Here is a 17560-nt window from a genome sequence, read left to right on the forward strand (position 1 = left end):
ATTGATACTTATTCAAGTGTGCATGCATAATTGCTTGATCCCAAGTATGTTACCTGTTTTATAGAGACAGCAGGAAAGTGCACTTTACCTCTTTCAATACAATCATCTTTTCAAGAATTTGACCTTGTTTTAAATTACAATCGATGATTGATATATAGAGGAAATGAAAAGATGGAAAAGCTTTTGTAATAATCACAGGCATAGAGCAACAATGTCTGAGGCTAGCTTTAGCAGTAGCATGCATTTTCGCATATCTACCTGTGAGAAAGCTATTCCTCAAAGTTTACCAGCTGCCGATCTGCTTGCATTGTATAGAGTGTCTCGAGTGTTTTCTTAGTTTTTGGATCCTTTGTGAAAGGAGGTGCACAGGGCAGAGGGCTTTGTTTCAGCAAGAGTTCCATTCACTGTCTTGTCAGTGTCATTCGAGGGTCGTGAAAAAGAAGTGCCCACTCCAATGTCTGGTATTGGAGCATGAGGATTCAAAGGGGGTCGGCACCCTGGTCGAGTGTGGGAGATGTGATCCAGAAGAAGGGCGCCTGAGCCTCTACGCTCCAGGCCGCAAGCTTCTGGTTTTTGGATAATGCTCTCCAGGGATTCACGGGAGCTTGACAGGGTGGAGGACCTGGTGCTGAGCAGTTTGCATTTTTTGGGTGCTCCTCCTGCACTCCCAGAAGACTTCTTTCGATCCTCCATGTGATGGTTTCCAACCTGGGGAAACTGTGAATCGGAACTGTAGTGGTCCATGCCAATTTTACAGCGGAGGACCACGTTTTGCAGACGAGAGACGCCGATGAATTGGACACATGCAGAAGAAACCTTTTCTTTTGAAGCTGATTCTTGTGGGCATGGAAAACTGGCATCCTGGTGCAAGTTTGGATGATACTCATAATGCACTGCTGCAGTACTGTCATAAGACATCTTTCTACCAAAGCCTCTTTGGCTACTTCCTCCGCTACTATTCCTAGATGACTGCACCAGCTTACTCAGTGGCTGAGGTGCATCTCTGGTATCTATATCTCTGGCATGAAGAAGATAGTTGTTTTGTTTTTTTTCTGGCAGGTAAGGCTACTAATACTTAATAATGGTTTCTGTTCTGGACTAATGTCCACCTGTTCCTGGCTCAACGATGAGGGTTTGTGCTGCTGCAGCAGCAAACAAGAAGGAATCTTCATCCATGGCTCAAAGTGGAGCCTCTGGAGAGGGAGCCTATCAGAACCAGAAGCCTGTATGGGGCTAGGATCTTTGGTGAGAGCACCAGGCCCACTAGTGGCGTGGCAGTGCCCTAAGCCCAACCATTGGGAATTCCTGAGGTCAAGAAGTGGGTCCCCTGGTGATGGAAAACAATTTGTTATAGACCTTTGTGGAGAAATGCTTTGCTGGATTTGAGATGGTGACTCGAAACAAGAAATTGGTGGAAAACACAGGCATTCTTCCAGATCAGTGGGAGATGGGACATTGAGGCCTTGGTATATCATCGCTGGCTTGTTTTGAATGGGTGAGATTGTATGAGTTGTTGAGAAAAGGCTGACTCTTAAGAATCATTTTCTAATGAGACCAAATCAAGTAAATGGATCAGTCTCTTTAACTGGAATACATTTTTAAATTTTAAGTTGAGGACCTTTCACCGAACGGTGAGTGTGTATTTAAGTTGTATATAGTGCTAGAGTAGAATCTTCATTTATCCGCATCCAGATGGACATTTAGGAGACAAATGTTAGAGTTGTTTGAAGTATGCAATGTTGTAAGTACCCGAATTCCATTGGAAAATGCAACCCAACACACATCTGGGTTTAGCCTCAACTTTGCTGAGCAATAGATATTGATCCACATTTATCTATCTACCTACACTGGTTTATCAAATTCAAGGCAAATATACATGAGTGGCTGTTTCAAAACAAAAACAATATCAAAAATGGGATTATCTTTTGACAAAATATAGATTTTAATATCCTGTTAACAGTATGATGGCTAAACAGGATTCTAGAGTATTTTACATGCAAGTTTTGATTTGCAAGGATACCATGATTCCATTAAAGTGGTTTGTGAGCATACAAACCAGTTGGAAGCCTGTCCTATACACAAAGAGACCTGCATGTTGACATTCAGAGCAGACCACCCTCCTCTCCCAACAACACCCTTGATTTGAGGGCTCAGACCTGGCCTTCAAGTAGCAGCCTTGCAAAGAGAACAAATAATGGGAGGTGTTCCATGTATCATGAAGACATTTTCTGGCTCAGTGTGTGAAACCCAGACCTCTATTTACTATCCCCTTGTATTTTTTTATCTAGTTAAAGAAGAGTATAATGAATGCAGGCAATGTTTATCATAAAGAGACCATAGTGGATAAAAAAGTGCCCTTTCAAAAGACGTCTGGAGTCTTTTGCTGCGTGTATATTGAGTTGTAAAGATAATCATCTGCACCTGTTTATTCAAATAGTTACAATGACAGCTCCAATATAGTGTATAGTTGCAACTACATCAACTTCAGATTTAATGGGAATGTTGAACACATCAATTCATTTACCAATACTATACAATGAGTATTACTATTGAGTTAGTAAAAAAAAAAAAAAGAAACCTATATGATCCTTGCGTTCCCTTTTCCTGACACATTTCACTGGGTCAGCTGTCACAGTGCCATCTCTAGAAGGCATTGAAAGTTACTGTAATACATATACACAGCACAAGGACACAGCCATCGTATTTTTCTGTAGTATGTTTAGGATCTCGCAAAATGTTCCAAAAAAGAAAAAATTAGAATAGAAGGGTCTAAATAAAAATAGCATTATTTTGACAAACTTACCTTTGGTTTTTGTTAATGTTAAGTCTTCCATTCCTCTTATAATGCCAGAGTCACGTAACAGATGTATTCCATGTCAGTGGTAATAATTATCAGACCGTTCGATAGAGATGCAGTCGGTGACATTTGAACAACCAGAGAAATCACACATCCAATGATAGCAACCAGGGATTTTGAAAGATGCAATGAGAAGCCTAACTTATATTTTAAGGTAAGATTCTCACCATATTGAATTTTCAAAAATCGAAGAGACATTAAAACCGAAAACGTGAGACATCAGGAAAATGGTGTAATATGTGTAAGTGGGTATGCCGAACACATTGTCATTACATTACTACATTACATCATTTAGCATATTCCCATTTTCAGACGCTTTCATCCAAAGTGACTTACAATAAGTTCATTTGTCACAGTATGAAACAGTCACAGCTAAACATTCTCAAGAGCAGCACTCAAGCAGTACTAGTAGATTGAAGGGGTTTTTTTTGTGTATTGAAAGTATGTTAGACAGTAAAGAGAGAAGATTCTCATGGGGTAGACGGGTCAGTGCAAATAGGTTCAAGGTGTAGTCTGAAGAGATGGGTCCTTTAGTCTGTGAAGGAAGATAGGGAGCGATTCAGCCGTCTAGTATAAAGACTAAAGCTCTAGTTGACTCCTTTAAAAATCACAGATTACAATTTATGATTTTTTATAAATCATTTGTGAATATAAAAACATTTGAATGACTAAGTTTTTTTTAACTCCCTATAAAAACAGACCAGTAGTGTGTGTATTCCCATTTTCATGTTTTTATTTATCTCTTGCATTTGTGCAGGAAGAGCTGCTCATATGCATTTTAAACATACAGACCAACTCAAAACCTCAGCATTGACCCACAGTTTACTTGCTCTCATAGACTTCAAATCTGTACTGAATGCCACACTCCTCCTGGAGGTCTTCTGAAACTCCTGGGAACCTGGAGGGAGAAAGGTAATAGCTGCAATTTAAGAAAAAAAAGTTAAAAACGACAATTATTTACGTAACCCAGATGCTGATTAACTTGAGCATTGTCACTATATAGTTCCCATACTTGGTTTGCTACGACGTCTTGCTAAGCTACGTTTGCCAAGTATGCACTCGGCGTAAAGCACCTGTTTATATGAGCTCTAGCCACCAGTGTAGTATTTTCAGTTCGAACTTAAACACGGTGCCTCGGCACTAGATGCACAGCTGTTGGTTGACGGGATAGTTATTAAATTTGGCAGGTTAGCAGTGTGATAAGATTTCACTTTGTTGACTCCATTACTAGTCACAACAGGAATGGAGAAGGCGCCAGGCACTGGTGTAGGCAACCTTGGGTCCAGCTGTGCAAGACTTCCTGAGTAACATACCTACAGTATGGCTATGGCTGGACCCATGATGATCTCAGTTATCAGTGCCGCTGCTAGAACACAAAGTCTGAGGCATGGGGAGGGGGGGCCGCCGCCACCTGCTTGGGTAGTTGTTGATGTGTTGCTGGGTTTTGTGGGCGGCTGTCTACCTGCACTTGTGTCATTGCGGGGGCACAGGTCTTTGGGGTGATGAAGGTCATGGGCTGGGTATGAAACACAAATACAAGCCTGGTGCCAACGATTTCCTGTTCCTTCATTTCACAGGTTAAGCCAAGATGCGAGTAGGCGGTGAAGAGGGATAGATTTGGAAAAGACCTTGATCTGCGGGAGGGTGTTGTTTTGGCCATTGGGGAGGTCTTGATGGTCAGTGTCCATGGGGGAGGGTGAAAAGGGGGGCGGTTATCTCTCTTCAAGGGCTGCGGTCTCATCACTTTTCTGCAAGGTGTCTACCATAGACACTTGGAGCAGTGGTTCCAATCTATTCTGTAGAAGTAGGGTCAGTGGTTCGGGGTAGAGTGAGCCAGCGACCCGCATAACTGCGCAGTTCTATGCTTCTTCGTTTTGCCTTTCTTTTTAGGCATGGCACCGTTCTTGTACCAGTAGGTAGTATCTGCTGCTTGTTTGGTTGGTTTCTTTAGTACTGTCTTTGTCTTGTCAAGTTTTGGAAAAACAACAGTGAGAGTTTCATCCATTAGAAACTCTTCCTGCGCTAGCGCACCGGTTAAGGGTGACATCGGTACTGTATCCTGAAGTGCACCTGTCTTTTTCTAGCGTGATTATCCTGGTTTCAAGCATAGCTAATGTCTGCAGCAGTTGCATGCAATCTGTGCAAGAAGAACAAGAGCTGCAATGCATCGTGGGTCTGGAGGAGGCAGGACGTGATGCAATTGATAATACCTAATCAACATACCTCAACTAAAACATGAGTGTTCCTCAAGGATCAATACTGGGCCCTATTTTGTTTAGCTTGTATATTAAGAACCTGGCTTTAGTCTGCCCATCTGTCAATATACAAATGTATGCTGATGACAGTTCTTGATGTACATGCTAAAAACAACAAGCTGCAAACAAACTAACTGCAGCTATGGTCCATATATCTGATTGGTTAAGCAATTAATGATGACACCTAAAATAAACAAAACTGTCTTTCTCGCAAAAACGAGTGTTACCAAGCTCAAGGTGGTGTCTGACTTGAAATACCTTAGAATCATTCTAGATTCAAATCTGTTGTGTAAAAAATGTTAAAAAATTGGCCAGTACTAACAAATCTAACCTGGCTAACTTTAGGCATATAAGACCATCCCTAACAACAGAGGCTACCAACCTCCTTATGCATCCTATGAGCTTCTCCCACATAGCATAGTTTTACAAGCTGGTCACAAGCAAGCATTACAACTCTAAAACCAATCAAGTCGCTTTAAAAATAGTCACTAAAAACACTTGACCAAAAGGCCAAAAGCTATTACCATTGCCATATCCTCCCAAATACAAGTACAATTTATTAATTTTTTTATACCATTTTTATATCTTCTTACATGGGCTTCCACTCCCTTACTGAGCCAGTTCATAATGCAGAAGGATGGTAGCGGCAGGGCAACTAGGAACAGAGGGTACAATACTGACGTAGTAAGTTTAGGCAAACAGTCTCCTCAGTTAGAGCTACCTAGGAATAGTCTGGAATAGTCTACCTTTTGAAATTAAGAGAGAGCACAAACTACCTAACTTTAAACATAAACTTAAGACATAGCTTAAAGCAAACCAACTTGCAATCATGAGTAATTATACTACCTCATCTCTGGCACTGCCTTTACGTACTAATCATGAGTAATCATACTACTTCATTTCTGGCACTGCCTTTACGTACTCATTATTTTCATGTATATCTGATACTTTTGTCATGTATTTATGTGTTGTACTGTCCTGCTTGCTGAAGCATTGTATTGATGACATTAGGCCAATAATTTGTAATAACATGTTCAGGGACTATGGATGAAAATGAGTTCATTAGCTAATTCTGGCACATAATGTGGAAACTGAAATGTTGACTGCCCCTGGTAAAGAATATATTACTTACTTTCTTAGTTAGAGTAATTGCGTGTTAAAGTAAGTCAACCGAGATATTTCTACTGTCGCAGTGCAAAAGTGCATGTTGCTGAGATGTGAAATCTGTGGTGGCCACAACAGTGAGGATCCAGACCCTAAGATGTCACCCAATGCTAAATCAACCACACCCACTAGCCACTTTATTAGGTACAACTGTTCAATTGCTTGTTAACACAAATAGCTAATCAGCCAATCACATGGCAGCAACTCATTGCATTTAGGCATGTAGACATGGTGAGGATGACTTGCTGAAGTTCAAACCGAGCATCAGAATGGGGTAGAGAGGGGATTTAAGTGACTTTGAACGTGGCATGGTTGTTGGTGCCAGACGGGCTGGTCTGAGTTTTTCAGAACTTGCTGACCTACTGGGATTTTCACACACAACATCCATAGGGTTTACAGAGAATGGCCCGAAAAAGAGAAAATATCCAGTGAGTGGCAGTTGCGTGGACGAAAATGCCTTGTTGATGTCAGAGGTCAGGAGAATGGGCAGACTGGTTCAAGACGATACAAAGGCAACAGTAACTCAAATAACCACCCTTTACAACCAAGGTATGCAGAATACCATCTCTGAACGCACAAGACGTCAATCCTTGAAGCAGATGGGCTACAGCAGCAGAAGACCACACCGAGTGCCACTTCTGTCAGTTAAGAACAGGAAACTGAGGCTACAATTGGCACAGGCTCACCAAAAATGGGTCAATAGAAAATTGGAAAAAACGTTGCCTGGTCTGATGAGTCTCGATTTCAGCTGCGACATGCAGATGGTAGGGTCAGAATTTGGCGTAAACAACATGAAAGCATGGATCTATCCTGCCTTGTATCGACAGTTCAGGCTGATGGTGGTGGTATAATGGTGTGGGAGATATTTTCTTGGCACACTTTGGGCCCCCCTGAGTATTGTTGCTGACCATGTCTATCCCTTTATGAGCACAGTGTACCCATCTTCTGATGGCTACTTCCAGCAGGATAATGCACCATGTCACAGAGCTCAAATCATCTCAAACTGGTTTCTTGAACATGACAATGGGTTCACTGTACTCCAATGACCGCCACAGTCACCAGATCTCAATCCAATAGAGCACCTTTGGGATGTGGTAGAACGGGAAATTTGCATCATGGATGTGCAGCCGACAAATCTGCAACAACTGCGTGATGCTATCATGTCAGTATGGACCAAGATCTCAGAGGAATGTTTCCAACACCTTGTTGAATCTATGCCACAAAGAATTAAGGCAATTCTGAAGGCAAAAGGGGGTCCAACCCAGTACTAGCAAGGTGTACCTAATAAAGTGGCCGGTGAGTGTAAATGACCCAGAGGAACAACTAGCAAGGCTGAAGCCATCAGCCCAAGTAGTCTTGGGCCTGAGTAGACAGATTAAGAGAAACCCAATTTTGCGTGCCAGACAGAGCGTCTCCACTGAAAGGAAGGAGTCCATTGGCAGCCCTATGAAAGAGATGTTGAGTTAGACCCGCATTCATTCTAAAACTCAGGTTCATATGATGCTGTGTTATGCTGCACATTCTAGGTTGTGGAGGCAGCAGTTAGCACGTTGTCTATGTACACATGGCACCCAAGTACCTATTTCCCTGAGGGGGGCTATCACTCAATTGGGCTTAGTAACAGGCCAAACGGTTGAAATATGCACTCATGATATCCCCTGGAACACAAATCTCAGATATTTTCTGTTCAGGGTTATACATTGTTGGAAAGGCGCTATGTGCATACAAGCTTTCCTGTGTGCGTCTTAACCCATCATGTGAACACCTCGTCAGTTTTCCTGATGCTGTCCAGTTATACGTGTAAATTATGGACTGGACAGAGTTTATGCAACTGCTCCTACTCTTAAGGGGAGAATGGTGGAGGAAGCGGGTGGATGATCTTAACTCAATTTGTAGATAAGATCCAAACATTTTCGTAATGAAGGTTTGGCTGCAGGCTACCCTTTTTATACCCTTATGATCAGTCTTCCACGTTAGAATTTATCCCCAATTCTTACATCTGTCTTTCGTCCGTCCTTTGTGCGGCGAATATGTTTTGCTTTGCTCTCCGACAGGGATGTACCGATCCCACATTCAGCATCAGGTCCTATATTGGCCAAAACGACTGCATCGGATATTGGACATGATTCTACTTTCGCCAATTTCAGCACTTTTTTCCAGCTGCACCACTTAAAGAAGAAGATGTGGCTCAATCTTACAACTAGACACTTCCCTCGCTTCAGAGTCTTCAAGATGCACAGACTGCATTCGACTGTGACAAAAGATTGCTGTATTTGAGACTCTACTATTAAAGAAATTAGTGGTAAGATGTGAACTTTTTGTGCATGTTGAACTCACTCTGGCAGAAGGCGGTATTTGGCTGGGTTTATTTCAGGGAGGAACGTGTCGCTCTCAAACTGCTTCTGGATACGGGTAACAAAGAGCCGTGTGGACCCAGGGCTCTCCATCATCTCCTGAGAAATTCAGTGATTAACAATCGTCAATTTACATTAAAAAGTGAATGTTTAACTAGCTTGTATTTTTGCAACTTTGGCTAAACATTTTTCATGAAAATGTTAGTTTCCTTTGCTATTAATATTAGAATTGGCCTTGTGAAACCCAAATTAAACCCAGGATTTACTGATTCTGTGTGTCAGTGTACTGGATAGTTCACTAGCAGGAAATAATAGCCGGACAAGAAGTGGTGTAGTTTATGGATTAATAATATTAGGAAACGAGAAGAAGCCATTCTGGTAAGGAGCAAATGGTGGGGGCTCGTCGCCCAATCTTCAAGAAGGAACGGGAGGAACGAACTAACTAACTAATATTAGGAAGACTATGTAGAGCAGGTACAAATCGGCCAGAATTTATTTATTTTTTAGAAAAATGGCCCCATATACACCCCGCATGCAAAATGTGATCTGTATCTCGATAATGACATCCGATCATGCATTTACACCTGGTATTAATAAGTGTTCTCGCTATCTTGATTCTGCCTGCATTGTGATCGCATCTCAGTGTGCAAATTAGGTAGGTGTACTAAACAAACACGGCACATTTTCCTGCAATAAAACAACAGCAATGAGAACAAATATTTCTTGCAGCAATTGCAACCGCAGTGAAGACCACCACATCAAATCGGTCACTGTGTATGTGCCAGAGGACTGATGATTTGTGGGAGAACGGGAAGAGGCAGAGCTGGGAGACATTTTCGACTTGTGGGTATGTGGCCAAGCTGTACAGATTGCATTTACACCTGGCTGAGATGCAAGCCAGACAACCTCTAGATGAGAAACGATCAACAGAGAGACAGAACCCTGCACTGACTACAATAAATATACATACAGTGGGGCAAAAAAGTATTTAGTCAGTCACCAATTGTGCAAGTTCTCCCACTTAAAAAGATGAGAGGCCTGTAATTTTCATCATAGGTACACTTCGACTATGAGAGACAGAATGGGGGAAAGAATCCAGGAAATCACATTGTAGGATTTTTAATGAATTAATTGGTAAATTCCTCGGTAAAATAAGTATTTGGTCACCTACAAACAAGAAGGATTTCTGGCTTTCACAGACCTGTAACTTTTTCCTTAAGAGGCTCCTCTGTCCTCCTCTCGTAACCTGTATTAATGCCACCTGTTTAAACTCGTTATCAGTATAAAAGACACCTGTCCACAACCTCAAACAGTCACACTCCAAACTCCACTATGGCCAAGACCAAAGAGCTGTCAAAGGACACCAGAAACAAAATTGTAGACCTGCACCAGGCTGGGAAGACTGAATCTGCAATAGGTAAGCAGCTTGTTGTGAAGAAATCAACTGTGGAAGCAATTATTAGAAAATGGAAGACATACAAGACCACTGATAATCTCCCTCGATCTGGGGCTCCACGCAAGATCTCACCCTGTGGGGTCAAAATGATCACAAGAACGGTGAGCAAACATCCCAGAACCACATGGGGGGACCTAGTGAATGACCTGCAGAGAGCTAGGACCAAAGTAACAAAGGCTACCATCAGTAACACAACGCCGCCAGGGACTCAAATCCTGCAGTGCCAGACGTGTCCCCCTGCTTAAGCCAGCACATGTCCAGGCCCGTCTGAAGTTTGCTAGAGAGCATTTGGATGATCCAGAAGAGGATTGGGAGAATGTCATATGGTCAGATGAAACCAAAATATAACTTTTTGGTAAAAACTCAACTTGTCGTGTTTGGAGGAGAAAGAAAGCTGAGTTGCATCCAAAGAACACCATACCTACTGTGAAGCATGGGGGTGGAAACATCATGCTTCGGGGCTGTTTTTCTGCAAAGGGACCAGGACGACTGATCAGTGTAAAGGAAAGAATGAATGGGGCCATGTATCGTGAGATTTTGAGTGAAAACCTCCTTCCATCAGCAAGGGCATTGAAGATGAAACGTGGCTGGGTCTTTCAGCATGACAATGATCCCAAACACGCCGCCCGGCCAACGAAGGAGTGGCTTCGTAAGAAGCATTTCAAGGTCCTGGAGTGGCCTAGCCAATCTCCAGATCTCAACCCCATAGAAAATCTTTGGAGGGAGTTGAAAGTCCGTGTTGCCCAGCGACAGCCCCAAAACATCACTCCTCTCATTCCTCTGCATGGAGGAATGGGGCAAAATACCAGCAACAGTGTGTGAAAACCTTGTGAAGACTTACAGAAAACGTTTGACCTCTGTCATTGCAAACAAAGGGAATATAACAAAGTATTGAGATGAACTTTTGTTATTGACCAAATACTTATTTTCCACCATAATTTGCAAATAAATTCTTTAAAAATCAGACAATGTGATTTTCTGGATTTTTTTTTCTCATTTTGTCTCTCATAGTTGAGGTGAACCTATGATGAAAATAACAGGCCTCTCTCATATTTTTAAGTGGGAGAACTTGCACAATTGGTGGCTGACTAAATACTTTTTTGCCCCACTGTACATTTAACACTTTCTATTTTCCTTTTCTAGTTATTCATTCTTTGTTTTGTTTAGAGCAGTTCTTTCAGTTTCACCTGGTTGTTTGTGCACAGGCCCCCTGTCTTTCAGATGAATATCGCCACGGCACCACGCAACAAATAATACCCGTGCTCTCTGGTCGTAAACAAGCCATGAGCCGCAGGCTATGATAGCTATCTTTTCTATGACGCTATAACCATAATAGAAATAAGTTTCATTACGGAAAAATAGATAGATAAAAGAAAATGTTTCATTCAAGCGAAAGATACATTTGACCTTCAATAAAGGGGGAACAAGTTATTTAGAATTTCTTCCAAGACTCTCTTATCGAATACCTAACTTTTTTTAGTTTTAGAGAGGTCGCCACCTCTCTCACCCATTGTATAAATGAAGGAGGGGTTTGCTGACTTCCAATTAAGGAGAATAAGATGACAGACTAGAAGAGACGAGATATGGTGAGTATTTTGATTCTTTTAAGATTTCATCACACCAAAGGTATTCTGGAGTATTCTGGTTGGGGTCAAGGGTTGTGCCACAGGGATCATATTTTAATGCCAGGTATCAATGGGGTAAATGTGAACTACTGTCCAAAAAACACATGGAATCTGATCTTTTCAAATGATTTCGAATTTGTCTTTTTGTGGCAAGGCAACCTAAAGCTCTACAGTCATATCACAATTTGATGTGACTTTTACTTGTACAGAATTTCATTCCATGTTGGAGACATCTGTATTGCTGTTGGCAATAACTGTCAAGAAACATGACAAACAATAAACAGAGTAAGTAAAAACAGCAACAATAAAGCAGACCCTCTTGTGTCCACCCCTTCTTTGACTTTTATGAAATGGTACAGTCTGTTGTTTCAAAATAGTTTTTTAGACTTTCATGGTTCATGAAATAAATTAGATGCTACCAGCTGTTGGGAGCTCTAAATTTTGCATGCTGAAAAGACTGCTACACTGAAGTGCCTGTGAGGTTAGCTCAAAGTTGGAGTTTTTATTATCCTGATTGAAACGAGCTAGTCATGTGAAATGCTTTCTGGTTTTCTGGCATTTTACAACTTCCAATCAACAATCCAATTGTGGGTTAACCTACCTTGTAAAGGGAGCTTCCCCCAATGACCCAGACTTGGTCTGCCTTCTCTGCAAGCTCTGCAGTGTCTAGCAGCTGGCGAACTGAGCTGAAATCTGAAGCCAGGTAGTGAGCACCTGCGGGAGGCTCTCTAAAAAAAACATGTTGACAGCAGAAAGGTGGACGGTAAGTGTTTTCATTTGAGTCATTTAGAAAGCGTTCATAAAGTCCAAGTAGCTGTGATCAAGTATCTGCAGATCAAGTATCAATGGCATCCTTCAGCTCTGAAGTGTACAAAATAGCAAACAATAGCTGTAACTGACTTTATAACAAGTGTTAACCTACAGCGGGCAGAACTCGCTCTGCTCTATACTGGTTTCTATTTATTCTCAGGTTATTTCCCTGTAGCAGTGCAGTTCAACATTTAACCGACCTCTCTAATAACATTAACATTTAATAACATTAATGAAATTTTTTTTCCAAGCGGTTATCTTACGAACATGCCAATGTTTCACTCTTAGCAAAGAGATCCCTAATGGCGATCTCTAAAGATGTGCTCTCTCCCTAAGTCATAATGTCCTCTAATAATGCTAAACATTGTCACACCTGCATTAATATAAAAAAAAAAAGATGAATAAACATACATACATCAACCAGAAGTGTGAATTTGTTATTACAGGTGTATGTTTACTGTTAACTTTGTTTGTTAGGTTTATTGTCATTTACTGCTTAAATTCCTCAGGTTTATACGGTTTAAAATGTTCAGGTTTATTTTACATTGTCCTTCCATATTTTACTTTGTGTAAAATGCAGAGAAATGCATTTTGTTGCCTCAGTACTTGAATTCTGTGCAATGACAATTAGTTGAATATGACATAACTGTTATATTCATATAGATATTGTCACTTTTCATTTGTTCATTTTCATAATACTGTTTGTTATTATCACTGCCTATTATTTTTGATGTGAGCTGTGAGGACATTTCTACTGGAAATTTCCCTTTGGGGAGGAATAAAGTATCTATCTACCTGCCTACCGATCTTTTTAGCCTGTGTGTGTATAGTTAATCAACTGCATGTACAATGGCGTTAATTGATTGTCCTATCATATTGTGAGAGCAGGGTCATGATATGCCTTGGTCAAGTTGAAAAATAAATACATTTTAAAAGAGAAAAAGAACAAATGGAAAAAAACAATTGGTCCTGCATCAAATGGTAAATGGGGTGCATTTATTTTGTGCTTTTCTAGTCATATGACTCAAAGTGCTTTACAGTGCACACACACACGCACACGGGGGTTAAGTGCCTTGCTTAAGGTCACTTCAGCATGCTACCAGGAGGAGCCGGGTATGGAACTGGCAATCTTAACTAGACAACCCGCTCTACCTCCTGAGTTACTGTCCGATCATTATCATTAGTAAATGTTTCATATTTATATTGTATAATGTTGGAGATATACTTTTTTGTGGTTCTAATACGCCAATTACATTTAGTTTAAGTTGGGCTGTATCATTTTCTAGCACCCTGATGTCTTGACTCTGACATTGTGCAAGCGGTTTGAGGCAGTTCTAAATTTTTTCAAAAACTAAGAACAAATTCTAATAAATTGAGCAGATACACAAGCACAAATTTCTGTGATGCAACTAAGTTGTAGTTTTTAGTAAACTAATTATATACTCTTCCTCAAGTCATTTTCATCTTCACAAATTCTACTTCCAGTAAATCATCTATGCAGTAGCAGTACTCCCAACTCCCAGCCTGAGTACAACAAAATTGATTATGTTGACAATTCTATTTTGGTAGGGTTAGGGTTTTTTGTTTGTTTTACTTTTGAATTAATACATATATGTATGACCGTATGTGTATGTGACAAATCATCTCTTGAATTATTAAATCAATTTATATTGTTCTATGCAGCTTTTGAAAAATATACTGCATCATACTTGAGTTCCCTGCTGAGGACAATATTGATCCTGTTGTTCAATGGTCTGTTCTTCTCTGGAATGGAGAACCATGTCCTTCTCCCCATGATGACAACGTTCTGTTTACCTGGATCATAGTAGGAAAGATGTCAACACTGCATGCCGGACAAAGTTCAGTTGGCATGTCATTTGAACTGGAGATAAGGCTAACGGTCAGTGGTTGTGGGCCTAAAAAACCGTAATAGGGTGCTTATTCTACGGGCCGGCCCTGTTACAAACTAGAGGAAACTATAGGATTCTGCGAAATGTTATAACAGTTTTTATTAGGTCACATTGCAACTTAATTTCACATTACTCCTTAAAGGCAAAAGCAAGGGTTTTCTTGGATTTCTCTCTACTGGTAAATATGACAGGAACGTTATAAAGTTAGTTGGGTTCATCGAGAATAGGCAAGTGTAGCAGGTATGTGAGAAGGTAAGTATTGCGTTTAGCAGTAGGCTTAACAGTTGTATAACAGCACAAATGTTGACTCTTGATGCCGAACAACTTGACTAATTATGACCTAGAGAAATATATGAATAAATCAGCCAAAATGTTTACCTTGTAAATTCAAATCTATTAAATGATTTTTAAGACCAAATAAATACAGTATAGAGATAATCTAACCTGTTTTTTTTGTAGTATGAGCCAAGCCTTCACGTGGCTAGTCAAAAAAAATGTACATACATACATACATACATACATACATACATGCATACATACATGCATGTAAAAAGTTCATGCTACAGTGATATTATATCATGAAAGTAGGGCATTTAAGTAGAAGCATGCAATGGTGATTTCCTCATCTCAAACAATTTATTGAAACAAAAGCCACCAACAGCGGTGGGTTTACCACAACACAAAATGTCAATGTCTCAATAACTTGTCATGTGCCCTTGAGCATCAATTACAACTTGACAACGACATCTCATGCTGTTCACAAGTCGACTTATTGTCTGCTGAGGCATGGCACCCCACTCTTCTTGAAGGGCGGCCCTCAGGTCATTGAGCTTCGGGGGTACAGAGTTACAAGCCTCTACACGGCGACTCAGCTGATCCCATAGGTTTTCTATGGGATTCAGGTCTGGAGAAAGTGCAGGCCACTCCATTTGAGGTACCCCAGTCTCCAGCAGCCGTTCCCTAATGATGCGACCTCGATGAGCTGGAGCATCAATGGAGTCCATGAAGATGAAATTAGGCCTGTGTTGTTCATGCAGCGGCACAATGACTGGATTAATGATGTTATTCAGGTAGTATGGGCTTGTCACTGTACCATTCACAAAGTGTAGGGCAGTTCTGTATTGACTAGACACACCTGCCCACACTGTAACACCACCACCACCACCAAAGGCTCGTGTGGTGACAACAGTGGCTGATGCATAGCACTCTCCTTGACGTCTCCAACATCGTTGGCGGCCATCATTTCTGCTCAACATTAATCGACTTTCATCAGAGAACAGCACTGAGGCCCACTGGTCCCTCGTCCAGCGTAAATGCTCCCTGGCCCATGCAAGATGATGATGCCTGTGCCTGGTGGGTGGTCAGGTACCCTTGCAGGTCGTATAGCACACAGACCACGCTGATGTAAACGGTTTTGAATAGTCTGACGTGACACTTGGGTGCCTCTCACCTCCCTTAAATGTGCTTGGGGTTGAGTGGCATTCATCATCCGGTTCCGCAGGGCACTGTTCACAATGAAGCGGTCAAAAGTGTGGGATGTGGCCAAAGGACGTCCACTTCTATGCCTTTCTGTGACTCTTCCAGTCTCTCTGTATCTCTGTTGCAACCTGCTGATGACACTCTGTGACACTCTAAGCTCAGTGGCCACTTCCCTTCGAGAACATCCTGTTTGAAGCCTCGCAATGGCGAGGTACTGTTGATCAGTTGTTAGGTGTCGTCTTGGTCTAATGATGTCAAAATGTGAACAGCATGATGAAGAGGACTGTTTTAAGACCAATTCTAATTGAACCAGGAAATGTATTGGTCAATTCATGGATCAAGCACCTGTTGTGAATTTTGCCGTTCAGCTCCTTGTTAGAGAACAGCAAGTTGAGGAAAAAGTACTGAAACATTGAACAGTTGGACATGTGCATTCAAAAGTTTAGAGAAGGTCAAATTAAGTTCACCTGTAAAGGTTATAGTGCATTTTAGGTTCATCCTGAAATTTCACCCGAAAGCCAAATATCCTTAACTTTTTGTGAGGTGTGTATATATATATATATATATATATAGTATGTGTGTGTGTGTGTGTGTGTGTGTACTGCAAAAAAATAAAATAAAAAATGTTCCTACCTTCAACGCTTGGAGTCATTGTCAGCTTCCGAAAATGCTTGAATTCATTGCTAGAAATGAAGAAACATAAATTAAGACTTTGTAAGACTGATTACTGGAACCGTATCGTTCCGCATGCGTTCTGGCGTTTCGTAAAACTATGACTCAACAATCGTTTCCATAACCAGCTGTTCCTGTGGGATCACTTACATTAGCCGTATCGGATGCCACGGTAGATTGCCTTTACTGCCGATTCCCATATCCGGACAGACAGCTACAATGCCGTTTAGGACGCGAGACATTTTAACCTGAAAACGGCAAAAGATCATACGAAACTAAAAATAAACAAGCATAAACACTATAAAGCGGGGGATGGGGAATCAGTGCATCAGATGAGTCACATTTTCGCTAGATGAATTGTTAAAAATTGAAATTAGGGATTTCTTACTCTTCGATGGGTAAGACGAGCCACAACCAACATAAAATGATTATGCTGCACCCACTCGACAGCAGTTAGTATTGCGTCTGAAATGGCGGAAACGGTGTGCCGCTATTGTGACTGGTGGTGAGGAATAAAGTTGCCTGGGCACAGACCTTTGAAATGGACTAGTCGATTGACGCTTATCGTCTGGCACCATGACAAGAAAGGATTTCTCGGTTGAATAAAACGATCGGTCCAATGAGTGCAGCGGGCGGACTATCGATTAGCCAATCAGTGCCGTGGGTGGGCGGGATTACCCATAGTCCATATGCGCCGCGGGGATTAATGATCAGCCAACCAGCGCCACGGGCGCCGTTGGAGGAGTAATAACAACAATGACAAGATAGACTGTTCGAAATTGATTAAAAGTACAAATATATATTTTTTGTTTTGACTTCGCCCCGCCTCACTCTTAAAACCCTGGTAAAACAGGTATGTTGGCGTGTATAGTCATAGGTGTCGACTTAAAATGACGTCTGATTCAAGCGCGTACGGTGGTCTCCAGTGATTGGTTAGGGAAAATCGTTGTTGTTTTTTTTATTAAAATGGTTGCCGCC

The 17560-nt window shown here is 41.3% G+C and overlaps 3 protein-coding genes across 5 annotated transcripts in view; 1 reads left to right on the forward strand and 2 right to left on the reverse strand.

Moving 5' to 3' along the window:
- The window catches only part of fam151b (family with sequence similarity 151 member B), a 25307-nt gene extending 16943 nt beyond the window's left edge, over window positions 1-8364 (forward strand). Inside the window, exon 6 of the transcript XR_013844228.1 lies at window positions 8331-8364. The gene's annotated coding sequence lies outside the window, so the exon portion shown is untranslated. The remainder of the gene's footprint in view (window positions 1-8330) is intronic.
- Window positions 334-1176, reverse strand: LOC307233124 (ankyrin repeat domain-containing protein 34B-like; the record flags this gene model as incomplete). Its single annotated transcript, XM_080004336.1, has 2 exons — window positions 334-1010; window positions 1110-1176. The coding sequence occupies 2 exons, from the start codon at window positions 1174-1176 to the stop codon at window positions 334-336; spliced, it is 744 nt and encodes a 247-aa protein (XP_079860462.1).
- On the reverse strand, window positions 2412-17135 carry dhfr (dihydrofolate reductase). 3 transcript variants are annotated; one of them, XM_080003232.1, is made up of 8 exons: window positions 16971-17107; window positions 16733-16830; window positions 16544-16593; window positions 14231-14336; window positions 12313-12439; window positions 8614-8729; window positions 3677-3755; window positions 2412-3392 (listed from the first exon to the last, which is right to left on the reverse strand). In XM_080003232.1, exons 1-7 carry the CDS (start codon window positions 17001-17003, stop codon window positions 3680-3682), a joined length of 606 nt encoding a protein of 201 aa, XP_079859358.1. In that variant the 5' UTR covers window positions 17004-17107; the 3' UTR covers window positions 2412-3392; window positions 3677-3679. The 3 variants fall into 3 exon arrangements, with proteins under 3 accessions (XP_079859358.1, XP_079859359.1, XP_079859357.1); XM_080003233.1 differs by lacking the exon at window positions 16971-17107 and adding an exon at window positions 17117-17135 and having other exon boundaries at window positions 2412-3755; XM_080003231.1 differs by having other exon boundaries at window positions 2412-3755.
- Between the last annotated feature and the right edge of the window lie 425 nt (window positions 17136-17560).

This window comes from Zeus faber, assembly GCF_960531495.2.
Source record: "Zeus faber genome assembly, chromosome: 7".
Lineage (NCBI taxonomy): Eukaryota > Metazoa > Chordata > Actinopteri > Zeiformes > Zeidae > Zeus > Zeus faber.

Coding starts and splice junctions, on each gene's coding strand:
- dhfr (XM_080003232.1), bottom strand. CDS start 17,003: ATGTTGGTTGTGGCTCGTCTTACCCATCGAAGA. Junction 12,440..14,230: donor GTCCTCAGCAGGGAACTCAA/GTATGATGCAGT, acceptor TGTTTTTTTTAG/AGAGCCTCCCGCAGGTGCTC. Junction 3,756..8,613: donor AAATACCGCCTTCTGCCAGA/GTGAGTTCAACA, acceptor TTCTCCCTCCAG/GTTCCCAGGAGTTTCAGAAG.